The sequence below is a fragment of the Poecilia reticulata genome, chromosome 19, assembly GCF_904066995.2.
Source record: "Poecilia reticulata chromosome 19, P_reticulata-male-v2, whole genome shotgun sequence".
NCBI classification, from domain to species: Eukaryota; Metazoa; Chordata; class Actinopteri; order Cyprinodontiformes; family Poeciliidae; genus Poecilia; species Poecilia reticulata.
In genome coordinates, this window is record NC_088848.1 from 9844601 (window position 1) to 9872389 (window position 27789).

At 37.9% G+C, this 27789-nt stretch overlaps 1 protein-coding gene and 1 long non-coding RNA gene across 3 annotated transcripts; one reads left to right on the top strand and one right to left on the bottom strand.

Moving 5' to 3' along the window:
* Window positions 1-145: 145 nt before the first annotated feature.
* On the bottom strand, window positions 146-20536 carry glud1b (glutamate dehydrogenase 1b). Its single transcript, XM_008437063.3, has 13 exons — window positions 19933-20536; window positions 13298-13378; window positions 13077-13132; window positions 12410-12473; window positions 10495-10589; window positions 9129-9308; window positions 5943-6080; window positions 5713-5850; window positions 5543-5623; window positions 4557-4680; window positions 2293-2384; window positions 2027-2089; window positions 146-1012 (listed from the first exon to the last, which is right to left on the bottom strand). Exons 1-13 carry the CDS (start codon window positions 20327-20329, stop codon window positions 893-895), a joined length of 1629 nt encoding a protein of 542 aa, XP_008435285.1. The 5' UTR covers window positions 20330-20536; the 3' UTR covers window positions 146-892.
* On the top strand, window positions 3298-4805 carry LOC145549142 (uncharacterized). 2 transcript variants are annotated; one of them, XR_014085113.1, is made up of 3 exons: window positions 3298-3358; window positions 3703-3735; window positions 3961-4805. It is a non-coding gene; the product is annotated as an uncharacterized LOC145549142 (long non-coding RNA). The 2 variants fall into 2 exon arrangements; XR_014085112.1 differs by having other exon boundaries at window positions 3703-4805.
* Window positions 20537-27789: the final 7253 nt, after the last annotated feature.

Consider the following 27789-nt stretch of genomic DNA (forward strand, 5'->3'; position numbering starts at 1 on the left):
CGGCTGATCATCAATCTCCCAAAATTAAGAAAATCGGAGTCGATTTATCGGTTCACCCCTAGATAAAAATTTGAAAACCTCATCATTTGTACATGTTGTTTATTTCCTGTAAAGGTGTCGTAAAGAAGTTTAAAGAAATCACTCGCCTTTTTAAGAACGTTTTATTTGTCGTTTCAAAAAAAAAAAATTAACACAAAAATAAAAAGCAGTTTCCTCCAAAAAAACCAACAAAAAAACTTGTTTCAATGCAGCAATAGGACGGTTAAGCTGACAAGAACTAACATGGTGATCACGATGCGCTCGCCAAACCTCCACTCCTCTCTAGAGGCCGGCGGCGTCTAGAGAAGCTGCGTTAAGCTAAAGCAACAAGGGAAGCAGAAATATGAAGAGGACAGTAAAAACACTTGAAAAAACAAATCCTTGAAATTTAGAACCGCTAATCTTTTCACCAGAAAGATTTAAAACAACTAATCCGACTAATTCACATGGAGTTAAATCTAAATCCCTTTTAATCAACGTTGGACTGAAGTGGTCAGCTCCCTTCAAGGCGCCACCTCTTCCTGAAATAAGGCATCAGAAACGGCTATACATGCATTCAGCTACTACGATAGGAGCGCCTTGAAACATGGCTGCCACAATACAAACACCTAAAGGGCTGCAGAGGGAGGGAAAGAGTCTTCTCTCTCTTTACAAACACCGATGTCTGCTCCAACTCCGAGGACAGGGCGGCGTCTCGACGGCTGCACAGATATCGCAGAGGAAATGTGAGGTTGTGGCGAGCTGCGGTAAACGGTGATATGTTCAGAAGGCTGTCTGAGGAGGTAGAGGGGAGCCGGAGAGAGGGATGACTAGCAGGGAGAGCGGAGGAACGGGGAGCAGTGCAGGTTGGCGTTTATGTGAAGGTCAGCCCAGCTTCGTTGTAGACCTTGAAGACCTTCTCGATGGCGTTGACGTACGCGGCCGTCCGCAGGTCCAGACCCAGGTTGTACTTGCTTGCTGTGCGCATGATTTGCTGCAAAGGCAGATGTTAGAAAAGCTTATTTATTTTTAAAATGAGGAAAACAGAATCCTCTACAGTACTATAATGTTTCTATTGATTGAATTGGTGCAAAATCAACTAATAAGCAGCTTCAGAAAAGAAAGTAAATTGAAAATGTTGAAAACATGTAGCTTCACAGGTTCCTACTCATTTTTACTTCATAAATCAGGGGTGTCCAAAGTGGGGCTCGTGGGCCATTTGTGGCCCTTGGGGTGATTTTGTGTGGCCCCAACTGTAATTCAAGAAGAAAACAAATTTGATCTGTCCTGGTGAATGCAGATGCAAACTTTAATTTTATTCTGGGTTAAAGTATTACCAATATAATTGTCTAACAATGGGAAATGTCAAGTATAACACAAAGACTTTGCTGCACCATATCAGCTTTTATTTAATTTATTAAACGTGGTTAAATAAAGCAAGTGTTTTGAAAGAAAGTGACCACATTTGTTCAATCAGGCCCGAAAAAAAAAAAAAAAAAAAATTAGATTAACTGTCTTTTATTTCAGAAAATTTGGAAAAATAATTAAGTTTTTGATCTACAACAAAAAAAACAAAACTTTACTTGATTTTATTTATTCATTTATTTTTCTTTGCCTGCGAGTACTTCTGACTCAACAATTTTGGGCCACGTGACGAAAAGTTCGGACACCCCCAACATAAATGAGAAAAATCTCCAGAGTCCTTCACTCATTTGGGCTCATTTCAAAACAGAAAACTCCCAAATTCACCAAAAATTGTAAATTTGTGCAACTAGAAGTTGCACAAATTTTGCACAAGGACAAAGCTTGTGTAAGCTGGAAATGAAACACACAAACACAAAGACAATGGAAGGGGGTAAGGAATACTGGAAGAAGGAAAAAACATCTCATTTCAATGTGAAGCTGCAACAAAGCGTTTCATTTAAAAACTGTTTTGTTTTTTAAATTGGTGCATTATTGGAGCTTTTAGTTCATAACTTCTGCCTTCCTAACTTGGTGCCAAACTCACCCGGGCGGAGCGCTCCATGGTGTAGGCCAGACCTGAGTGAACAATGTCCTTCTCCGAGGCGCCCTGCAAATGAGGATTATTAAACACCAAATCATGGAGAAACTTTGGAAACAAAACAAATGCATCAGTTTTTTAAACCTAAAACATGGTAATGAATGATGTTTATCCTTTAGACAACGTGGATATTTTCTGGAGGCAGTGCTTTCTGGCAAAGATCTAGTAAAATATCTACGTTGCTTTAGCTTAGGAGAGCAGATTATACTCACAGCAATTCTGGCCTGGAAGTCGGCGGTGGGAACGATGGGGATGGGTCCTCCCTGCTTCCCAAACTTCCTCTCTAGACTCTCCTGCACTGACACTGGAGGGAGGCAACAGGGAAAGAAGACAGACGTGTGGATTAGTTTAGAGTTTTTTAAGATGCTTTCATACCAAGGAGACATACCGTGTTTCCCTGATAGTAAGACACCCCCGATTGTAAGACGTATCGGGGATTTCAGGGGGGTCGGCTAATATAAGCCGTACCCCGAAAGTAAGACATAGTGGGGCTTTTGGGGATAAAAAGAAAGTAAGACACTGTCTTACTTTCGGGGAAACACGGTATTACAAAGGCTAAAAGGTAGAAATGACCAAAGATGCAGCATTTATTCCTGAAATAAATAGGAGTACTTCACAAGCTTCTCAGTAGAAACATTTGTCCCACATTACTCACTTTGAAACCTAAAATCAATACTAATGTTGGTAAACTCATCTCTAGGATGACAGATGTGAATCAAAATGCAGGACAGTGACACAAAGTGGAACATCTGGTCAGTCAACCCAGGGTTGCATTTTTGTAACAAAGCCGTTGTCTTCTCTACGAAAACATATCAGCAACACGTCGGCACTTTAAATCTGGAAGTTCAAAGCAAACTGGTTCTACAAAGTACATTTTTATTCTTCTCCATCATACATAGTGAATAATAACTTTGAAACCTAAAATCAATACTAATGTTGGTAAACTCATCTCTAGGATGACAGATGTGAATCAAAATGCAGGACAGTGACACAAAGTGGAACATCTGGTCAGTCAACCCAGGGTTGCATTTTTGTAACAAAGCCGTTGTCTTCTCTACGAAAACATATCAGCAACACGTCGGCACTTTAAATCTGGAAGTTCAAAGCAAACTGGTTCTACAAAGTACATTTTATTCTTCTCCATCATACATAGTGAATAATAACTTTACCCCTATATGATTGGCTGCTGTGAAATACAGAGAAGATATAAATACGCAGGAAAAGGCAGGAAAGAAACAACAACACTGTTGGAAGCCGCTAGCAGAACCACTAAACTGGGTAAGAAGATTTCTATTTGCTTTCACAGTTTTTAAATCACATTATTATTTTTATTTCTTTTCTTCATGACACAAGTACAGACAAAGATAGACCATCACGTATTTTAAAGAAATAAAGAAACCGCTTTCAGAAGATGTTTAGCTTTTTTCTTTCAATATCTTGGATCCATCTTAGCCATTTTTATAATTTCTTTTTTAAATATTTGTTTTTAGGAAGCTACCCAACATTGAACCATTAAAAATCTTGAGAGCAATTTTTTTTTTCATTTGACCAAGGAAGCAACCATAAAATATTCAGATCAAAAACATTGAGTTCATTTTTGAGGTTTCTCCCTGTGTTTTTAGGAAACAACTGAAACAAAAAAAATGGCCGAAGAGGTAAGTAAAGCCAACTTCACTGTGATTCCTCTCTAATGGAAGTGAAAAATGCAATTCCTAACCCCATGAAGGTTCTTAGGTAGTTTTTCTGCCAATGTTCAGTCCAAACACTTTGTGTTAAAAACAGAAATCTCATCCTGATGGTTTTTTTACACTGTCTAAGTGCCCTGTCTAAGTGCCCAATAAAGTTCTAATATTGCTCTTTTGGTTTTTCTTTTAATATAGACACTGAATCATTTCATATACGCTGAAGACAGACGTGGGCCAGGAAGAAGGAGGGATCGACATGAGCAATTAAGAAATTACCCAAATGTTCTGTATGAAGAGGGAAAAGTTTACTTGTTTTACACTAAGAATGTAGATTTATGGAGAGAGGAATTTCAACTGTTGTTTCAAGATCCAACAAATGTTTGTCATCAATGGAACACAGATCACGGCACCATTATGCTATATAATTCTGGGATGTGTGTGATCCATGGCAGACAAACAAAAAGGCAAAGGTTTTGGAAATGGTTTAGAACAAACATAGCAACATTGAGAGAGAGAATTAACCAACTTCATCATTAGCAATAAATTGGTTCACCAAACATCAGCACCTGTATGACAAATCAGCCACTGCTGACCTAAAGATCACTGTAGAGATGGCATACACTGTTAAATAAAACTATCAGATAGAGTTTTGTTATCCCTTTTTTTCATTCTGATGTTTGATGTGACATTTGACTGATTAATCACTTTTCTTCAGATTATTTCTCAACATTTTTCTTTTCATAACCATAATCTGGAGGTTATGTTAGGACTGCGGAGCGTTTTGTACTCACTGAGAAGGTGGTAGTTTGAGTCTCTCTCGTACTTGAAGGTCAGTCTCCCATAACTGACATGATTGAGATTCTTGAGCCACTCGAAGTACGACACAGTCACACCACCAGCGTTCAGGTACATGTCCTGCAAGGAAGAACAACATCATCATGTAGTCCTGATTGTTGCTACTTCTTGTGAACAAAATGTTTCCTGCAACCAAAAATGTGCTTCATAATTTGATTTATGTTCAATAAAATTTTCCTGTGAAATGTTTGTCTGTAAATTATTTAAAACTACAAACAGGAGCTTAAAAGAAAAACACTCTGCTTTAAAGAGTAATAAATATTATTGGAAACACAATAAAAAAGTCACTTCTTCTCGAATTTGTCTCTCTATTTATATGCATATATAAATAATAAGGTTAGCATTAAAAGTAAAATAAACACTTGAAAAAGTCATCTGCTGTTATAAAACAATGTAAATGCATTTAAAAAAAATAAAAAGAAGCAATTAAAGTGAATACAAAAACATTTCATGGGCTCAATATCCTGCCTATTCTTAGATAAATAATAAGAAATCAAAATCCAGAGAACAAAAAAATTAGTGTCTAAATATCTTTGCTTTCACAGCAACTCTCAACATTAACAGGGTTAATATATGTTTATGTATAACGAGTGACAAAAAGACATTTAAGTTTTCCTTTTAAAGAAAACACCTTCAGGGAACTTTCAGTTCATGCAGAGTTTTTACTTTAACGTTTAAGTTTTTATCTCTTTTTATTTTATTTTCAGCTAAATCACAATTGATCTGAGTCTAGGTAAATTCATGTCTGATGCAGGCAGCAGCTTGTGATTTGTTTGAGTATTTGAACAGGGAAACATGAATCAACTCATCAGGTTAAAACCTCAACAGGTGATGTACCAGTTAAATTTGACTTTATATATTAAACAAAAATTAGTTTTTTGGTTTAATTTAAATAAAATATCTGAATTTGAAGTCTGCTCACAGGAATAACCATGACGTTGTTCTCCAGGAAGATCTTGTCTGCCTCTGGGGTGGTGGGTCCGTTGGCTCCCTCAGCAATGATCTGACAGAAACAAAAGCTCCTCTTTAATGTAAATTCAAAAGGAAACATCAAATATCAGCCACCCTGCGTTAGCAGAAACCAGTGTTCACCTTCGCCTTGATCCTGCGGGCGTTGTTGCGTGTGAGCTGCTTTTCTCCAGCAGCAGGAATCAGGATGTGGCAGTCCGCCTCCAGGATGTTCCCATCGTATGGCTTGGCTCCCGGGAAGCCCACAATGGTGCCGTGTTGCTGCAAAGAGGGGAGAACAGACATATTTTAAAATTTATTCACAATAAAAGGTAAATCTAAAGTAAAGGAAGGTAAGGCGGCGGTGCTGGTACCAGTTTGTAATCCTCCAGCTGCTTTGGGTCGATGCCGTCTGGGTTGTAGATGGCTCCATCAATCTCACCAACACCCACACACTTGGCACCGAACCGGTGCAGGTACCTCATGGAGTGGAGACCCACATTACCGAAACCCTGAGGAGAAACAAATAAATAACTGATGAATACAGAGGTAAGACATTTTAAAAAAAAATTAAATTCCCTTCAACAGAAAACAAGTTCACATCACCGAATCTTGAATCAGCCCAACTAAATTAAAATACTAAATACTTTGGTGCCCTCTTGTGGCCAAAGTTGGTTCCACGTTCTTCTACTGCTTAATACAGTTAATACTCAGTTCTTTATAAGTACTGAGACTTATAAATGCTTTTTTAAATTTTGCTTCCAGCTACAACATAAATAATTTGACAATATCAGCTTAATAAAAAAAGGTGCATCTCAAACTGCAAGAATATCAGTGAAAAGTTGTTTCAATTAATTTATTTTCAAAACGTAGCAATCGTTCGACTCAACTCCATTCAAAGAGCTACAGATGACAGATAATAAATTTCAGTCATTCTGAACAGATTGTGTGCTGGTCATCAGTTTTCAATCAACTGTTTTCATAAAATCATGATTTTTCTGCTCTTTTCTTCTGTTAGGAACAGAACGAGGCATTTGTTGTCCATCCAGCCTCTCTGGATGCTGTACAGACAGATGTTGCTTTTTCTCAGCATCAGTTATGTAACCACTGAGGAAGGTTTAGAGCACTTCATGCTTCCTTTACAGAAATGCTGATCTCATTTTCCTGCAGCACTTCGCACATTCCTGCACTGCCAAAGGTACCAATATGGCAACTCGTCATGAGGAAGAGGAGGAGAGACGCCACACCCAGTAACGCAGACGAAGGCTGCTAGCAAAGCAACCTGCGCCCACTTAAAGCCTCAGTGATGCCAGAATGCATCGACTAACTGCAACGTAGCAAAACACTAAGGCTGCAACCATTGTTATTTTAGTAATCAATTATTCTGACCATTAATTGAATAAAAAGCATTCTGCAGATTTTCCATTTAACCAACTAAATATTTTTATGCTATATTAGAAATATATTAAAAGATGAAAATAAACAGTTCAATTCCTTTTTTTAAATAAGAAAATAAATGTTTTATTTGCCAAAATCGAAAACATTGGCATTCCTTTCATGAATTTGAATCAGATGAAGTTTAAGTTATGCTACTTGAGGAGTTTTATGTCAAACGTATTTACAGAAAAAGGTGTTTTTACCTCAAATAGAAAAAAATGTGTATTTTTTGGCAGTTTTGGCTTAATTACTATTCTGAGTATGTTGTCATATAATTCCAAAATTATTTTAAAAAAGAAAAAAAGAATGAGAAAGAAAAACATTCACTTAGCACAGTACAAGAGATCTGCTCTGTTAATTCTCATGTTAAATCTCTAGGAAAACTAATCTAAGAGCGACGTAATCCTCAGACACAAACAAGAGGATTAGGTTTAAAAAAAAATCCACATCAGGATTCAGCTGTTGTCTCCACGACATCATTTCCTCTCCGTTATTCCTCACTGAAACAGCCTCTCTGCAAACCTCATCCTTCTTCACTGACAGTGTAAAAATAAAAATGTAAAAACTGTAGAATCCATCAACCAGATGACTGATATTTGAATGAATCTGTATGGATAAAGTAAAGCTGCAGCCACTCAGCAGGCATTTTACTGAGTGAACTGCATCAGGGCGGCGTATCATGTTGCATTGTTGTCTAGAGAGCCGATAATTATAGAAAGCATTCTGGGAAAACAGCAGAGGCCACTGCTGAGGGGTTTTCTACCCACGTGTTGATGCTTAGTGGGTCTGTGTGCAAGAAACCCTCATTAGACGAATAAAACTGGGATTCATGGAGAACGCTGCTCTTTCACTGTTTGCATCTGCAGAAACTCCTCCTTTCACACCCGATACAACGGCGTGTGTGTTTCAGACAGAGGGGTGAGTTTACTGAACGCATTTTAAACTTGATGACTTTTCAACCAAAGAACAGATTTCAGCTCAAATTGAGTTGCGGAAAGCTGAAGAGGGAGGCTCTTCCTTCTGTTTACTCATTCCTCTCTTACTGAGTCATCGTTTTCCATGAGCAGAGAAGGGAAACTTCAGCTCACTTTGACTGTGGTTTTCAGCGATCCATCGCCTTCACTGCCCTGCACAGGCATTCATCACAACCAGAAAGTTCAATGTGCTAAAGGGAAATTTTAAATAACATGAAGCAGCACGAGGTTGTAGAGAAGGAAGAAAAGAATGTGTTCGTTTCTAAATCTTTTCACTAATGAAATCCTGGAAGGTGCGATGCATTCAGTCAGCAAAACTTTGTAGAAACACCGTTGGCTACAAGCATCCACCAGCCGTTTCCATCTAGAGACTGAAACTTTTCCCCAGTCGGTGCTGAACTAAACTCCAGCTCAGACTGGATGGAGAACATCGGTCTTGCTGCAGCATCTCCTTTAGATTTAGGACTTTACTTTGACTAGACCAGCTTCCCACATAAAAACAGACCAATTCAAAAACTTTATCACTAATGAAACACGTTATATAGATTAATTACACACAGACGAATGTTTGAAGGCAAGCTTTCAAAAACTTTTCTGGTAGCACTTTGGCGTTAAAAAATACAAATGAAGTCACACAAAAAAAAATCCCTAAAAAATGTTCCAATTACGTTTTCTGGTATTTAGCAACTTTAAATAAGTTGGGTAATTCTAACTAACCTAAAACAAGAAAAGTTTAGACTTAACTTCAGATGGGGAGAAAAAAAATGTGCATCTTTTTATTAGGTGTATGAAAATACCTGCTTTCAACTGTAAACAATCTTTTCCAAATTTAGGCTTTTAATCAAACGTTACATTTCAATTTATGGCAAAACTGAATATCAAGCACTTTGAAAACACCAAATTGAAATTCAAGCATGTTCACAGATTTCAACAAGCCCTGTGGCAGGCTTATGAATTTTATTTCAACAATGGCTTCCTATATGACAACATTTAATTCCTTCATTCCATATAGTCTCCTACAAATATGCTTTTTGTTAAATCATAATGTTTATACTTATCTCACCAGTACAACAAAACATCACAATAAAACTATAAGTCCATGTCGCCCACACTAACCTACAGTAATAAAATCCCTAAACGCCAGCGTACCTGGATGACGAAGGTCTTGTCCTGGAAGCCCGGCGTCAGGCCCACCATGCTCATGTAGGACGCCTCATTGATGAAGTTCTCAATCCCGTGGAAAACTCCACGCCCGGTGGCAGAGATGCGACCGTGGATTCCTCCCTGACTGATGGGTTTTCCTGTCACACACGCATGGGCGTTTATGTCCTGCGAATACACAAGGAAGATCCGATTACATTTCCCTCTTTACTTAAACACAGATATGGACCAAATGTTCCAACAACTGGTGGAAACTGTTCAGTTTTAAGGATTTTTCTGCAGTTTGTGGATTGGCTCTGACTCGGGTGCCACATCCCTGGCATACAGAGGCTGCTGCTCAATTTAATACACTGCCATCTGTGCAGAAAACATAAAGCTCAACAAACATCAATACAAGCTACCCACAATCCTCTGCTCTCAGCTACCCTGCCCAGGAATCTGTCACCTTTACAAACCCAGTCAGGGGGAAACTGGACCAAAGGGGACAGGAGTGCCCTGGCTTCAAGGAGAGGAAAGTTAAACAGGTTGTCATAATTCAAAGTTTAAAAGATTTTGCTTGCTTATTGCCATTTACAATTATTTTTGAAATATTAATAAAAAGGAGTGAGTGATTTCTATAAACTCTCCGTGCTATATAGGTCTAAGTTTTGCAAATTGAAATGTTAGGAAAGTGTAGTAACCTGCTTTCAGCCAGCTGCCTCCAGTCACTAATAAGTTATTTTGCAACTTATTAGAAAAATACATCATAATTCAGGAACAGTGTTATGAGGTTTGAAACTCAAACTCTTAAAATTGTAAAGATTAATTTTCCTGTAATGTTGAATCATGAATACATCATTCAAAAAAAGAAAGCATGCATAGTTAAAGATAAAAGTAGCAAATTCTTATTTTAGAGCTACAAACAGAAGAAGTTTGGGTGGTTTCAAGTATTTGACCTCTGACCTGAAATGCTGCTGCTTGCAGCTTTTAGCATGCAGAAATTCCCATCATACATAAACAAGATCAATACTAGGAGAGTTCAAAAACTATCTGATGCACTATTGCTTTAAAGTATTTAAGAAAGAAAAGGAAAACAAAGAAGTGAAATCAGATTTTCTTTAATTATTTCTAGTGAAACTGTGATAAACGGGGAACAGAAAAAGGCTCTGGCTTCGGTTTCAGAAGCTGCTGTAAGGGAGAAAGAAATAGGAGGAATGTCTTGTTTGGTGAGCTGTGAAGGGAGGGGCAGGAAATTATCGCTCGTGGTTTACATGTGACTCATTTCTTGTTTTTAATTTAGCCTATTTTTAAAAGGTTTCCACCACACTCTCCATCCAAGTCAGACAGGGTCGGTTGTGCATGCTGGAGAACTCACGGTGTGTGCGATGGTGTTGGCGTAAGTGTCGGCGATCCAGGACATTTCCCTCTCTCCGGTGCTCATGTCTGGCGCCGGGACATCGATGCCAGGCCCTGAGGAGCGGAGAGGAAGGAAGGAAAGGAGGGAGAAGTGGAGCTTCAGTAAATGGTGCAGGAAGGCTTTGATTCACAGCAGAGTGGAGAAAAGATGGCCTGCATGCTTTACACTGCACAGTGAAAATGATCACTTTTAAACTGGATGCAAAGAACCAACAACAAAACGCTCCACTGTGTTTGAACTGAACACAGCAAATATTTGCCTGTATTCAGTGAGGCTACGTAGAAGCAATCACCAGGCTGAACTGGTGATTGCTTATACAAACAAATCTGGCGCACCAGATTTGTTTGTATATGTTGAAGCGTAGGACATTTAAGAAGAAGAAAAACGAAGGCATGTTCCTTTTGATTTTTTTTTCATGTTTGTTTGAATCTCCGTCTCACAGGTTTTTGATTTTCTCCACTTTGACCAAGTAAATGTATTTACCATATAGGTCCACCTCATTAAATCTGATCATCAATGACAAGTCGATTCATTTTAGTAATTTTATTTAAAAAGTTAAATATTATTCAGTCTCTCCAGGGTGTTTGCAATGTTTGTTATGATTGTTGTGACCTAAAAGTACTGATGTCAAGCACCTTTTTCCAAAACGTTGCAGTCCAAGTTGTGATTTTTTTTACAGCTTTATTTTTGGTTTTACAAAAAAGTTGAAATTGCTCCATATAACTTTTCCTTTCCTTCTCTTTGTCTCAGCATGTTATAATCCCTCCTTACCCGAGAAGCCCCTGCATCATCGTCCTGCTGCTGGCCTCTGGTCTAATGTCTCCTCCCTGACTCTTTGCTCTATCGTGACAAAGATTTACTTTAAATATGTGGAAAGCAACAGTGAGCACAACTTCTGCACAGAAATTAATGATGATTGGGTTTATTTCTGCTACTAATTAGCTAGCAAGGGATGTAAAATAGGTAATGATCTTGTTAAGAAGCTCAGTATGATACACTGGATTAATTAAATGTGCAGCATTTAACCAGGCAAATGTTACCGTTTTTGCACACATGCTTTCATCTTGCAGCTTTCAAGAAATTGTTTATTTCTGTTTCATTTATTGTTTGTTGTGTTTTATTTTGGATATTTAAAATATATTCTAGTTAAAGTGTTCTTTAAAAAAAATTAAAGTTTATCAGAGAATGAACGTGTATCAAAATATTACTTGTAAATGGTCTCTAAACAACAATGTTTTTGTTTATTGAAATACTTACTAGAGCAATTTATCATCCAGCAAAATACGTCATCATGAACGGCCTAAGTCCACGGAAAATTGGCGAATGATGAGTAAATTTGCAATAATAGTTTCTATCACAACTTCCTGGAGGGACTGATTATTGGAAAGTTAAATGGATGACAGAAGATGCAAAACATCTGAACTGAACTGCAGCCCAGAGCACAAAGATCCTCCTTTCAGGTGGAGACAACGGTTTTACTCATCAGCAGGATTTAAGATCCTTTTGACAGCAAACACTTTCAACTTTTATGACCGGTTTAATGTGCTTGATGGACCAGCAAATGGAACTGATATAAACCCCAACAGAGAATCTATGGAGTCAAAGGAAAGATGAGACGCCAGACTCAATGGCGCAGCAGAGACAGAGACAAGTTTCTGCAAAGCCACGACACACTGATGCAGCAATTTATGTAAAAAGAGGTGAATTTAAATTTTCTGAAGATCTAATTGAGGTTTTCATTAAATTAATTAAAATTTTAGAAACTTAGACTTTATCCTGAATGAGTAGGAAATGGAAATATTATTCACATCCTTCACACCAAGATTTGAACCCAGCAAATCTTATTCCAGAGCAAAAGATTTCAAAAACTTACCAATAAAACCCTTTTTGGCCAGTTCAATGGTGAACCTCCTGGTAATCTTCTCCAGCTCATTATCCTGCAACAAAATGTTACATTTACATCTTTTCTAGGAAATATAAACTGCGGTACTATCTGTGCTTTCTCGTTTTGTCGCAAAAGTCTCTAATAAACTAGAAAAAGTAGCTAGACTTGTCTCTTTTTTGGGAAAAAACGAGTCAGTAAAATATGTATAACGCCCGATTCCAATCGGGTCTGAAACCACATGATCAGGCTCAATTTTCATGATCGGATCAGGGCATCATTAGTTTTTATATTCCTACAAAGGGTGCTGGTTTGTTAGATCACCAAGACACTGCTTTACGACAAATATTTGAGTCTTCACCTGATGAAGATTTTCACTTTTGTCTTGGATTGACATTGTGTTACACTTTCAACTTTGAGTTTTATGTTTCTAACGTAACATCATAACTCTTTGGCAGGTTTGTCCCACGTTTGACAGTTTTATGCCCTTCACTCCTTTCTCCATTTTTTCTTTGATAAATTTCTCAACTATGTTGAAATTACTTCATCCTTTATGAGTTACAACCCCAGTAGAGTTGTGTACAAAAAGTTGTAAAACCTGCCATTTAAACACTTTTATTTCTCAAGACATAAGAAAAGGAAGTCCTGGCTGTCTTACAGAATAGTTCCTGGTGTTGATCTTCACTCCAGCTTTGGCACCTCCAAATGGCACATCTGGAAAACCAAATAAAGTGTGTAAAGAGCAAAAAACAAAGCAGGGAAACGACGTACGGAGCAGCATAATTAGTACAACCAGTGATGAAAAATAGTAGTGATGAAACATATGCAACGTATGGAGCTTTAGGTGATGATCAGCAGAGGTTAAATTTGAACTCTTACCAACGACAGCGCACTTGTAGGTCATCAAAGAGGCCAAAGCTTTCACCTCGTCCACAGACACGTCGGTGCTGTAACGGATACCTGAAGTAAAAACAACAACAACAAGGAGGAAGTTACAGAAAGAGCCACCATAAAGAGAAAACCTGACAACACAGACTATTGGTAGAGAAGGCCAATATAAGCTCTTGTGCTTAATGAGATGAAACCGTTTTGAAGCTCTAAAACAAGAATTTTTTTTCTGAAACTTTCCTTTAAAAAAAGGGCAAACAGATTTGATAGGAAGCTGTGAAGGCAGAATGAGGACCCTGCACCGCTAATGATTACACAATACCAAACAGGGGTCAGAAATCAGTCGACACTTGGGTGTACTTTGCTGCACGGGTGGAGATTGAGGGAACCAATCACTGCCCTCCGTTCCAAACCCATCCCTCAAGCTACACTCGTTGCTTCCTGTTGTCTGGCGTTTACTACTGTTACTATGGCAACAAGTGCCCTGTAATGAGATCATAAAAAAACCAGGGTGGATGTTTCGAACTACTCCATCTTACTGGCACATTGCCTGTGTGAGTGTAATTTAACAGCAGCTACAAAAATAGCACAACCAGAGCGAAATCCAAGGACGTCCTGCACGAACAGGAGACAGCGCGTCGTTTTATCAGGATTACAAGAGTTGATTATGTCTGTTCAGAACCAGAAAAGGCTTCACGTAATTACATATTTATGTGTTGCTGCTGCAGGAGCCTCTCTTTCCTTGTGTGCCATTACTGGAAAACAGTTTAAAATTGTAAGCACAAGAATGAAAAGCATCAGAAACAAAGCACCATCTCTCAGAGTGCAGCAGCTGCAGCTCTCCCCCTTTCATCCAAAGATCAGCAGATCAGACTGAGACCAGAGGACAATTTAGAGCTCGCTGATCAAATTAAATGGCAGAAGAAAAAAATACATGGTTCCCACATATCCAACCATCTGTTTATCCACCCAACATGCAGCCCACCGTAGCAACAGAAACCAAAAGAGATCTGAAAACATTCCTCTAAAATAAAGAACAGAATCTGACTGTTAAAAAATCTCTCATATCAGAATTGAAAGTACTTTCAGTACTTTGATTAAATTAATTTCTATAGCTAGACTCAGACAGCTCAGCATATTGATGTGTTGACTCCAACATTTTATCTACGGATTATTGTGCAAAGGATTCTTCATAAAAAAAAGAAAATTACAGACAAACCTAAATATCCTCTTCATGAGACTGTCATGCAACAACAAGCTGTCTTGAGTCAGAGGCTTCTTCAGATATGATGCAACACAGAGTGCTACAGGAGATCCTTCATAAATGAAAGCAATTGAAATATTACAACCTCATCAAAGAGGTCGAAATCTAACCAAGTCAGACTGAAATATCTTCCAGTATTTGGTTCTGCAGACGGAGATTCGACACAGAAACCAAAACTCACAGAGAGTGAGAAGAGGAGGAAATAAGAACTTCAAACCCACATGACACAAATTCACTTCTCTACGAGTTACAACTTTTAGTTTTCCTCTGGGATTGATGCAGTATTTTTTAATTAAGCATAATTTCTGTATCCAGTGTTACTTTATGAGTTTTTTTTATCACTACTGCTTCACTTTTATCATCATATTCTTACAGCAACACTTTTATCAAATTTAATTTCTAAATTTTATACCCCCCCCTCAATGATTATGAAAAAATTATCTAATCTTGGGTACATTAAAGTTTAGGTTTCAGAGGGATCTTTTTGTTTTTTGGTGTCACTTCACATTGATTCTGTTCTTTGGGTCGTTTTTTATCAAGTCCCTGTTGAGAGGTTGAAGGTCTTTCTTTTTATATTGTCTACAACTTTAGGTGTTGCTCATAGCTGGAACAAAAGGATGAAAGGATATTTTATTGGCTTTATCTGGGTGCATAATTCACCCAGATAAAGCTAAAATGCTGATATAACTTATTTTAAAAGGGTAATGCTTCTTCTAGACAAACTTTGATTAAATTGGAAGTCGAGAGGAACTTTATCAAGCTCTTTTTGATTTGTCTTCTAAATACTGAAGAAAACGGGAGAAAAAAACGGGAGAAAAAATATTTAAGAATATATATCCCTAACTTTTTAAAATTAATTAAAATACCTGGAAATAAACTACATAGATACTGTGGGAGTTTTTCCAGCTTTAGCATTTGCTGGTCAGAAAACTAATTCAGATTTTGCAGGACCAACCTGCTGATCCAATTCTGATCTTTGATGCCCATCTTTCTGTGTTTTTTCAGCAAACTAGAATAAACCCACTCCTCTTGAGCGACAAATGTAAAACATCCCAGACTTATTGATTGATGATTATTTTCCAGCCCATGTAAAACTGAACATGCATCCAGATCCCTACAGGTCTGGTAAAAAGCAGCTTTGTAAAGTTTGACATCCATCAGTCACCTTGGATCTTAAAGGGGCAGGTGACTGCACGCATACACCTGCACTGAAGTGCAAAAACAACCTCTGCACTTTGCAGTTTGCTCTGAACTTAGCCAAGGGTCTGCACAATGCATCAATCATTAAACCATATGAAAGATAACAACTGCTGCTTATGTTCTTATTATCAACAGATCTGCTATGAAAGTCATGCTATTGCATCCCAATTTCATAGTTGGGCGAACCAGAAAAACTGTTGACTACTTTAGGTGAGTAAAAAAAAATACAAATTTGTTTAGACGATGCAGTCCTACATAAAGTACAGGATTTATTTCCAGCAGTAATGGTTTAAAGAGTGCAGGAACCAATGTTCTGTGTAAAAAAAAAAAGTGATCATCTGACACCTCACTTCTCCAGTTTTAGGTCATTTTGTAAATCTTAGAGATTTAAAACAAATACAAATTTACTCGGTTGGCACTACAAAGCTAGCTGTAGCATTTTGTATTAGCAAGTAAGTATTACTACAGAAAGTAGGCTTTGATAGTTCAAAAGAAATACGGAGGAAATTTTCTACACTGTCCGGATTTTCTGTTCACTAAATGTCTTGCTCCCTCTCGCTCTCTCACAGCCTGAATGAACCCCAGAAATGTCAACTGGTTGTAGAAAAATCTATTTAAAATTTATTCTTACATCTCCATAGTTCCTTCAACTTTTTTTCCTGAACACTTTTTGGTTATCAAAAATGGTAAACCAAGTTTTTAATCAAACTTCCTCAATAAATATAGTTATTGTTATCTTACCTGTAAGGACTCACTTTATGAGAAACAGCCTGAATAGACCACAGAAATGTGTCAACATGAGATCATCACATTTTAATACTTCAAGCTTCATTTTTATACATCGCACCGATGCTGAACATGTCTAACTTCGGGTCTCCCAATGCTAAGCAGTGTCAGTGTGACCCAGTGGTACTCAGTATGGTATTTTCACTGATCAGACAACTCATTTTTGAGTTCCCGGCCGATCAGTCACCAAATTCTCTACATGTCTCTAGAAAATCGGTGAGAAAGGAAAGTTAAAACTTCTGGGAATTGGTTCGACCTGCCTCTGCAACCATTAACCTTTAGCTTACTGGCACACATGTGATACAGAAAACCACATATTTTGCTTTAAAACAGGGTTTTTTAATTGTAAACCAGGATCACGACCAGCTCGCTGTCGGTTTTCACGATACAGACAGATTTATTCTAACGACACTGATTTTTATAGACTACTTTGAGACACAGACAGACAATTAAAGTGGTAGCTATTCAAAAGGATTGCCCATTACTGCTCAGTCATTTAGTAGAGAAAAACATTAGATTTCTGCCTTGTGGCATTAATGGTTAAATGGCAATTTATTACAGTTTTGATACGAATGCTTTATAGAGTAAATCTAGAAATTTACACCGCTTTAGGTTCTCTCCCCAGCAATGAAACTTCTGCTGTGAAAGGCCAACAAACACAAAGGTGTGGCCCTTTTCCCTGCCTCCCCTCCAGCAACTCTGCTGACAAATAGTAGTGTCTATATAAACACCCACCCTCGTACGTCACGTCTCATTTTTCAAATAGTCCAGCTCAAATTACTGCTGCTTTGAAACTCAAAATTCAAACCACAAGGCATCCATGAGGCAAAACTTACACAAACAGAGCCACTTTGATCACTAGCAGTACTTCACAGTGAGTCATGGTGTTAACATGATGAGTGAAATCATGGGCCAGCATAAAAATATGCAACAATGTAAGCTGGTGATGGCAACAAAACATACTGGTACAATAATCCAGGATTCATGAAGCAAGAATATAAAACAAACACCTACATTTAGTTTAGCTTTCCAGTGCTTTCAGTGTATCACATTAGATTATTTTGACTCTTCATAAAGCACTGTGGTACAACAAGCTGATATTGGTTGGTTTATTAATCAGCCTATCTGTTCCTGCATCAAGCCTGCAGCTAAACACAAGGGCTGCTTGCAGCTTGGCAACTGTATTTTCAAACAGTGTTAGCTTAAAAATGGTGGCGCTTTAGTTTCCACAGCATGACCCTCTGTGTTTTTGCAACTGGAAAAATTTCCAGACAGCCAATTTTGTCTCTCTTGTCAGAAACGCAAATATGTACGAGCTCTCTTTAAACCAGCAGAGCAGCATTACTTTATGCTCCATGCAGCAGGAAAAAACTCCAGAGACACTGGCATTTTGTTAAAAGGATTTTTAAAACCTCATAACTCTTTGATACATACAACTTATAATTGCTCACAACCTCAATATACATCTGACTGAAAGGATTCAGGAGAAGATTTTGGCATCTTAATGTGCTCACTTAAAATCAGCTTCAAATAAAGTTGCTTTGGTAAGTTAGTATTTGAAAGATATTTTATCAGGATAACAGTATATTTGCATTCATTTATGAAAAGCGTTATTTTGAAGACATTATGAATAAGTATGTTACTGCCTTTGTTTCTGTAGCTCACATTTTTGTTCCAGTTGTTGGATTTATGACTACAGTAAAGGCGGAACAATTTATTCACGACCAGCTTCTTATTTGCTGATGTGGGTGGAAGTTTTAAAAATCCCCATTGTTTGAGTTACAACACACCCAGAATTCACTTTGTAATACATTTTATTTACTTTGTATTGCAGACATAGCCTCAAAGTCAAATTCTGATCTGACAAATTAGGAATGTCTGATTTATCTGGAGTAGAAATTAATATATGACCTGATCTGACATGAGAGCACATACTTTTTCAACCTGAAAAACTGGAATCAGACATGCTAAACATGTAGTAAAAGTCAAAATGAAAGCAACAATTAATCCCCCGCATAATGTATTGATGCCAACGGTTGAGATTCTCACTGTTCAATTGCAGCAAAGTCAACTTTCTGGCTCTAAAAAGGTAATTATTGGTAACCTTATTAATATTTATTCCACCCTCTGTGCATAAGTAGTTTTACAGCAACATACCTTTTTTTTTTTTTTTTTTAAACTCTAAGTAATATTTCAAAGAAAGACTTTAATTGAGTGCACTTCCTGGATATTTTACCCACATAAAGTTTCTTGTTTTAGTCGAATATTCATCAGATACACAACTTATAGTAAGTTTTCTTACACATGTCTATAAATATAGTTGTTCTAATGTCATTGTCATTCAATTCACCCCGTTGAGCCATTTGAAGGTCAAGTGAATATACAGTAAATGGTAGACAGCCACTGGAAATACTTTGCACTGTTCCTCCAAGATATATGTTACCTATTGTAAGACATGACTTCTGAGCTGACTGTATGAAATCTGCTCTAAAAATCAAGATTTACTTCAACATTTGCTTCATGTTGCAAAACAAATTGATTCCACCTGAATTTCTTATTTTGTAAAAATGTAATTTGTTTCTTCTTTTTTATTTTAATCTCCAAAATGATAGAAGTTGCACATAATGTTATATTTTTGTTTCTGATGACAATTTTCACAAATTAAATAAGATGTTCAAATCAAATTTTTTTAATTTTTTTTTTAAAGAGATATACATTTTACTTTTACTTGAGTAAATGTTTGGAAGACTACCCTTTACTTTGAGTAAAAATATACTGCCACTCTTGCTTCAGTATATTTTTTGGCTACTCTACCCACCTCTGGCTACAATTGTCATGGCAACATGCAAATAAATGTAAACATTATGCTAGTTTTTAGTGATCGAGTTGTGGGACACAGCTTTCAACACATTTTAATATTAAGTGAAGAGTATAAATTACCCAAGAATGTCAAATTTATAAATGTGCAAACAATGCTTATGTTTAATCTACTTAAATGATCTTGGCATCGCCTGAAATGTGTTTAATGCTCTTTCAAACAGATCCTACAACTTTAGATTTTTTTTTCCAAATATGTTTATAATAACAGTTAAAGGTGAAACTTATTCACAGCTTGTTGCAGCTACATACAAGCACTATAAGGTCACTGTAAACTATGACACTAGAGCGAAAACACTGCTAATTCTTCTAAAAACCACTGTTGTGTTCACTTAAAACAAATAAAATATGTGAATTTGTGACGCACCATAAACACCTGCTGGATTGTGTTGAAGTTTGTTGAAAAAGCTAACGTCACTGCTAACTAATGCTACATAGCCTGCTAAAGCTAGCCGTCAGACAGCTCCAGAAGAAGAGCAGGTTCTGACTCGGTTCTTACCTCCTTTGCATGGTGTCCTGTGCTGGCTGTGCTGGGCGCGATACCCCTCCACCACCTCCCACTCTCCGTTATCCCTCTTGATCGGGAAAGACACGCTCAGGACGTGATTGCACGGCTTGATGATCCGCAGGATGCCGCGAACACGGTGCCTTTTCTGCTCGGAGCTCTCCCTGGTCTTCAGGTCCTCCACCAACTTGTCCTCAACGATAGTGGCACCGCGGTCAAAGAACCCTTCGACCATCTTGAAGAAGTTCGGGTCGTCGGGCTGCTCGGCCGCGTCGGCATAACGGCGGACCCGCATCAGGGAGGACGACACCGGGAGAGCGGAGTCAACGCATCCCGAGGCCAGGGCACTTCCCGCAGAGCGGCTCAACAGCTCTCCGAAATAGCGATACATGACTGAAACAAGCTAACTGTGTAAACAAGCTGCTAAAGAATTAAACTAAACAACGAGAACGATGGGGGTGACGAGAGGAAGGGGGGGTTGAATGAAAGACACAGCAGCTCCGCACCGTGTCCCTTCGTCTGGCAGAGTGGGAAATAGCATGCTGTGAGAGTTTGCTTTAAAAGGCAGCGCGAGCCAGGGGAGAGGGCACCGCGAGACAGACGCACGCGGAGCGCAGGCACGAGTCCACTGACAGCGCGCGCTCCCGCTTTTAAAAAGCCCAAAAATGCCCCTTACACCAAATTTACCAGGGCGGAAGCTTTTTTTTTTTTTAATCAGTGAACAAAACAAAAGAATCCAAAACAAAATAATATTTCCTTATTTATTACACATATGTCAAAATAAGGTAGGCGGGTCAAATCCTGCCTGCTGTAACTCTATTCTGTACGGCCACATAAAATTAACTTTAAGATAACAGTTGTGTACTTAGATATTATTTTATCAATCAAATTAAAACAGTTTTTGTTTCTATAAAACCAGGAGTAAAAGTAAGCGAGTACTGGGTACCACTAAAAGACTTAGCGGGGATACGCAGCACCTGCAAGAGAGGGGGAACGGCTCTCTGCTGTAAAAAAAATCTGTGGGTGTACCCACTAATTAGCCATGACTGATTAGTCTTTCTAGAACTAATCAGTTCTAGCACTTAATCAAACACTTAATCGTGTTTGATTAAGTCAAACACGACTTAATTAGTTAATAAATACCCCCCTCATTTCATATTGTTTCTGAACCTTTCGTGTTATGCTAGAGCAGGGGTGCTCAATACGTCGATCGCAGAAGATTTTGGGTCGATTTCTGCAGTAGGTGACAAACTGAACGGCGCCAGGACGTTTGAAATCATGACTGATGACTAGCAGCCACTGACTTTGAATGTACTCACGTTTTGCGAGCCTACGTTTGAAGTGCGACTTGGAGAAGAGTTGCACACCCGTTCAGATGCTTGAAAGTTAACATCCATATTTTTGACAGATCCCCTGTCCTTGTTCAGCCCAATAAGCCCGCAGCTGACGAAGAAGATCACGTTTCCACTGCCAGATCAGCCACAGTTCCAGGATCTGGCGGGATCGTAGTGCCGCTGTTAGCAATGCTAACGTTTTGAGGACGATGGTTCTGTTTCATCTCCGCTAAGGTTTTTAAAAAAGCCCGTAAGCTCGGGCATTTTCTTCCTCACCATCTTTGCCGCGGTTGTCTATTTTTCGTTCCCTTCCCTTTCTGTTCTGCGCTCCACTGTCATACTTTCTGTTGTCCGCCATAAGGAGAAAATATTGACTGATGCCCCGCCCCCATACGTAAGTTGCGTCAAATTTGGACCAATAATAATCAAGCATTCATGATCGACGTTTTCCAAAAAACATTTTCAATGACACGCTCAAAATCTTCTTACCCAGTGATAAAATTAATAATAAAAAAGAACTAAAAGCAACTAAATATTTAATTTGAAGTTAAATATTTAGCTTATTAACTACATATTTTGTTTGAAGTTTAATATTTAGCTTGCCAACTAAATATTTATATCGAATTTTAATATCTTAACTTTTTTATTAGCAATTTAATTGCTAATACTTCGTTTGAAATGTTGATATCAATATATTAATAAATAAGAATTTAAAAATACACCTCCATTTTTTTGCTTTCATGACTAAATAGCCAAAATGACTGCTTTTTGCCTGTAACTTTACAAAAAGGTACTCCAAATTGATGTGGTCTTCATATTACATGATTGTTGATTAAAGGGGCATCAACAGATGCAGTAAGTCTCCCTTAGGAGACATGAAGGCTTGGCTATTTAGCACCCATAAACCATCATATTATTGAATATTACTCATGTTTCAATGAATGATGAATATGGATTTGGATCAAGATACTTCGTTTGAGGGCAAAAGCCTTCTGCTGTTATTTGTACCGTAGCCAGGTCATTCATTAGCTTACTTAGAGCAACAACAAGGGAAAAAGTTTTGTACTTTGTGGTTTGATCAAAGGGTCTCTGTGAGGCCTGCTGTCATCAGCACTTCCCTGATCTGTTGGGTAAATGACACAGCTAGATTGGATCTGCAGAGGTCCAGATTTCACTCATCAGTCATTAACTTTCCATTTAGCACAAATGATTATTGAAGGAGCTAAACTGATGTCTGATTGTTGTGATGGCATCACTCATGAGTTGATGGTGATGGATCTGGGCAGGAAAGATCTCCTGTAGCAGTCTGTATTACAGCAAATTTGAAGAAGCCCCTGACTAAAGACACTGTTTTTCTAAGACAATCTGGTAAAGGGGGGAGGGTCCATAATTTTTTGATTTTATGTAAAATCCTTTTAAAAAAATTGTCGCACAAGAAACTTACAGCAACAAAAGCAAGAAATTATGTTCCTTATGTGAATAAAAGAGAAGCGATTGATCATATATGCCATTTTTACAGCGATGAAGCAAAGTTGATCTTTGCAGTAGTTAAGTAGATCAGCCAGTAAGCTTTTTAATTGTCTCTGGAGAATTGTAGGTGCAGATTATCTTCACATATAATTGCAGATGCTGGTAGATCAGTGTTATCTGTTTCGGCCTGCCTGTAATCATCCAGAAATAAAAACAGGCCTCACAAAGACACCGACTCAGCAACAGTGTAACAGATAGTGCATGCATGCTGCTGAACATGGGGTTGTTCATTCAGGCTGAAGCACAACCCTGTGGATAAGTCGTCAACTGGTCAACATGGCGCTCAGTGCTGAGCGCGTCTGCATGAGGCCCTGACCCCAGACCTGCACCTGTGGACTCTGCACACGCGATAAGATTAGATTCATTTCCTGGGATGCAAGTGCAAATATCAGTCCATGTGGCTAAACAGCAGAACAAGTGCACAATTACACAACACTGTATGAAACACAACAGGTTTCATGGCTCAGCTGGGACTTTTACATGCAGGCTTCAGATCTGTTTGAAGTTAATCTTTTATGTCCAGTCATTCATGTACAAACGAGTCTTTCATTAAATTAATGCAATAATGCTGCACCTTATCTCCCGTCCAAGTGATCATAAACGTTATCGGCTCTAAAAGCTGATATCCTGACTTTAGACGGAGATGAAACAACCACACAATTTACCTTTCTTATGAAAACCAAGAGAGAAAGCACATACATTTCAGACATTCATGTGTTTGTTGCCTTTGTTCTTTCAAGCAGATAAGTAAACAGCAGTAAAGATAAAGTGAGGCCTGACAAGCAGCATGTAAAGGAAACGAGGGGTGAACGCATCCTGCAGAGATGCAAAAAGATGCAATGACGTAGAAAGTCGTCAGGAAGACGTGAGACGTTTAAATGCATTCAACGAGAGCAGGAGTTTATAACAACCTGTAGGGTTTTATTCAAGTTTGAATTCACAAGCCTTCACGAAGGGTCATAATTATTCATACAGCCCCAAATATATGCACACACTGGCTCTCAGAAGTGTACAGTTTTTAAATCCTCACCCTTTGTAGAAGCTACATCTGGTTAGGCATTCTGCTTAGCTGTGACTTCAGGAGGACTTAAAAAGTCTTAACCTCAAATCCGTCTAAATATTTACTATTTTCTCCACTGTTTGCTCAATGAGAATATCAATACATATTAATAAATTGAAAAATAGGATTAAATGCTGTTACTGCGTGCAGCTTAGTGATACAAATCATATTTTTTATGCAGCATATTACAAATGGGAATATTTCTCAAGAGCAATATTTGTGTTTGTGGTTATTTACCTAAAAATGATTAATAAATAGTTGATATAATCACTTTTATTGAAATAATAATAATCTCAAAATATCGTGATGACATTTTAAGTCCATATTGCCCACCCATAGATTAAAATGACTTTCTTTTGCTAAGTGAGATGACGTGTGTTGTGTATTGGCTCTATATAAACAAATAGTCTGCATTTATATAGTGATTTATCAAGTCAGTGGACTCCAAAGCGACTTTCACAACATTCACGCACTGATGATTGTGAGCTACATTGTAGCCACAGCTGCCCTGAGGCAGAGAGACAGAAGTGAGGCTGTCATACAAGCTGAAATTATTTATGTTCATCACAACTCAATATAACTAGCAGAACGTTTTAACTCATGACTGCTGAACATGAACTAAAGTGGCTTAAAGGTTTCCATAAATATGCAACCAAATTTCAAAAGATGCTTCTGAAATGTAAAGCAAAGAAAAACAAACTCCTAGAAAAATCACTCCAGTCAGAACGAGAGCCTCCTCCTTGTCTGCTCTGGTTTTAATCTTATCACTCGTTTCCTCTCTCTGTGTTTCTCTCACTGACACACTTTGATTTATCAGTGTTCACGTTAAAGGGTGAACACCGTCCTCTGATTGGCCGACAGCCGGACAACTCCCACCCAGCCGGAGGAGCGTGACGGGGAGGGAAGGGGTCAGCATAAAAACAGGTGAGGGTGGTGTGAATGATAAAATAAAGGCCTGCTCAGCAGAATTACATGCATGTTTAAAGTGGAACAGAAAGCGTCTTCCTGCTTGCTTAATAATGGTTTTTGCCTCACAATCTGCTCATGTTGGCATTTTATTCTTTCAGTTTTACATCCTGAAGCTGTCAGAGTAACCGCTGCTTCCTCATCTGTTGCGCACCCCGTCCTTGTGCTCATCAGGCCTTTTCATGCACGAAACCTGCAAAAATTGGTTGACAATTTTAGTTATTTCAGTGAAAACCCCACAAGAAGTTTGAGGTCATTTAAATGCACAGAAATAACGGCACAATAAAATCTGGATCAGATTAAGGTCCTGTAAGTTTTTCCTAAATAAAAAAGTCACACTTGATGATTCTGCACAAATCTGCAAATGAGTCCAAAGCCTCCAAAGTAGGCGTGGCCAAACGCTTAGTCTCAAAATCATTTAGTCAAAAATAATCATGGGAAAATAATAAGAAAAACTGAAATCACTGAAATTTTACTTTTTTTTGTAAGAAAGGGATGTTATGAAAGATCATACACTTAAAAAGGAGTTTACACATTTTGTTACACAAAATAAAAGTTATCATTTTCAAACTCTGTTATAAAAAATGAATTCAAATCACTTTCTTTCAAAGCTTTAGCTATATTTAACCTAGTTTAATAAATTAAATAAAAGCTGACTTCGGTACTAGAAAGTTGGCTTTCAGTAAAAGTGTCTGGAAAAAGTTATTATTAAAAAAATTGTTGAGAAAAGACAAATGATTTGTGTTATGATTAACATTTTTCATTGCAAGTAAATTATGTCAACAATAATTACACGCGGAATAAAAATTTAAAGTTCAACAAGTAAATTTGTATAATTTTTGAGCTGCAGTTGGGGCCACAAAACTTAGTTCAAAGGCCACAAATGGTCCCCAGGCCACACTTTGGACACCCTTCCTCTAAAGAATTAAAGGACCAGACTTTTGTTGTTTTAAACTTATTCCTAGACGCCATTTCTACTCAATACAACTTCTATTTCAGAAAGGAAGGCCGCATGTTTAATTTTATGGCTTTACGTTGCAGAATTACCTGCTGAGCAGCAGAAGCCAAAGGGCGAGAAGATTAGCGCCACACGTCTCTAATGTGTGATAGTATTCTGTCAATAATTTGTGCAGATGATAAATCATTCATCCCTACAAATAAAAGCTTTGTTAATTTGAAAAAAGATGGCAAAATATAGCGGAAAATAGAATACATTTATTTACTACAGATGCATCTTAATAAACTGGAAACTGGAATATCAGCGACAGGTTTCTTTACTTCAGTAATTTAATTCACACAGATGCATTACAAAGAATCAAATCAAATCAGCAAATTAACATTTTTTTAGACAAATCTTTAAATAAATTGTACCTTTGCTGTCCAAGAGGAGCTAGATGAAGGTCATCAGATGAACACTTTGTTTATTCTGCATCCGGGTTTCCTGAATATATGTGAATCTTGAAAAACGCAGCTTTCAGTAACTCCATCTGACCACTAGGTGGAGCTAGAACTTTACACTTCTGATGCCGCACTGTGACTCAGTCTGGAAAGATAAACTAAGCACTTATACTTCCAACTGAACCAAAATATACATATACATTGAGGCAAACGTCATCTAAACACTAACAAGTCCGATGATTAATCAGTTATATCAATTACACATTATAATTTGCTGTAATTTGTTGATCACTCTCGAAGAATTCACCAAGATATTTAATGCATTATTTTACTCACAGTTCCGGTTTCAAACTGAGATCTCTGGCGCCCTCTACGGGGAAATCCCTGACCTCCATTTTTACCCTCCCACAATAATTACGGAAAACAAAACTTACACATTAATATAAATTGTATGGTAATTGAACCTGCGGTTTTTATTTCCCTTTAGTCAAAAGTATTCACATTACAAGAAAAAATTATTTATTTTAAAGGTATTTTATCCGATAGGTCAGGGGTTTGTGGCTCTTCGAACCCTCCAAAGAGGCTCTTAATAACTTTTGCTAAACATTAAATGGAACAAGCTAATGTTTTAAACAGATATAATGACACAATTAGGTTTTTAAAGGTGTGTTTTTCAGCAGTAGTTGCATTGTTTATCCACGAAAATGACACTAAACGTAGCAGTAATTTGCTTTTATATCTGTTTTTCTTGTTTGGAATCTGTGCTTTTTTATTTACATTATTTTCTACCCCACAGAAAAAACTAGCCATCCTCTTTTTGTTAAATTGAATTTATCTTTATCTTAAATCCTAAAAATAAAGACAAAGTGGTGGTTCTGAGGTAAATGGTTTGCACTAAAAGGTGCAACTTTAACCTAAAGAACAGCTTCAGATTCCAGACGATAAATAATTAAACCCTTAAGACCAAAATAAATTAGGAATTTTAAGGATTTCTGATTTGTTTTGGCTTTTCAACATAGTCACATTCTGTATTTTGTTTTTCTTTATTCTGACTTTTTTTGTTGTTTTTTTTCGTTTTGGTTCAGTTACGTTTTACCTTGATCTAAAAATATCGTTCCACCTGCTGATCTGTTTACCGAAGAGCTACTAGGCGCTTATGATGAAGTCACAAGAACAAATTTAAATCGGTTGAGATGACAGTTTTAATTTATTGACAACAATCTTCATGCATTTCATTCTGAAGCTATTTTCTACTCTCTCTCTCTCTTTTCTGCACTGCAGCCGGTTACAGTGAAACTTGGCGTGCATTCAGAGGTCGAGAGGTAAAAAGTTTACGCAGTTCCCACGAGAACTTTCCTGTCGACTGCCTCTATTCAGGAAGCTGCGGCTTCGACTTGCATCTACTCACATCTCCTGATCAGCAGAGTGCGTATCTGTGTGTGCGCGTCCTGCACGCACCACACGTGTCAGGTGGCCCAGCAGCCGACCCCATAGGAAGCACGGTCAGACCCAGGGAGGTCAAGGAAAGGTCAAACAGCCTGTTTTTGTCAACACGTTTCATGT

What these genes read in the sequence shown, in the direction of transcription:
- glud1b (XM_008437063.3), bottom strand. Translation starts at nt 20,329, where the DNA reads ATGTATCGCTATTTCGGAGAGCTGTTGAGCCGCTCTGCGGGAAGTGCC. An exon ending in AGCTGGAGGATTACAAACTG is followed by an intron (nt 5,851 to 5,942) that starts GTACCAGCACCG and finishes CCCTCTTTGCAG; the next exon opens with CAACACGGCACCATTGTGGG. An exon ending in CTCAAACTACCACCTTCTCA is followed by an intron (nt 2,385 to 4,556) that starts GTGAGTACAAAA and finishes GCCTCCCTCCAG; the next exon opens with TGTCAGTGCAGGAGAGTCTA.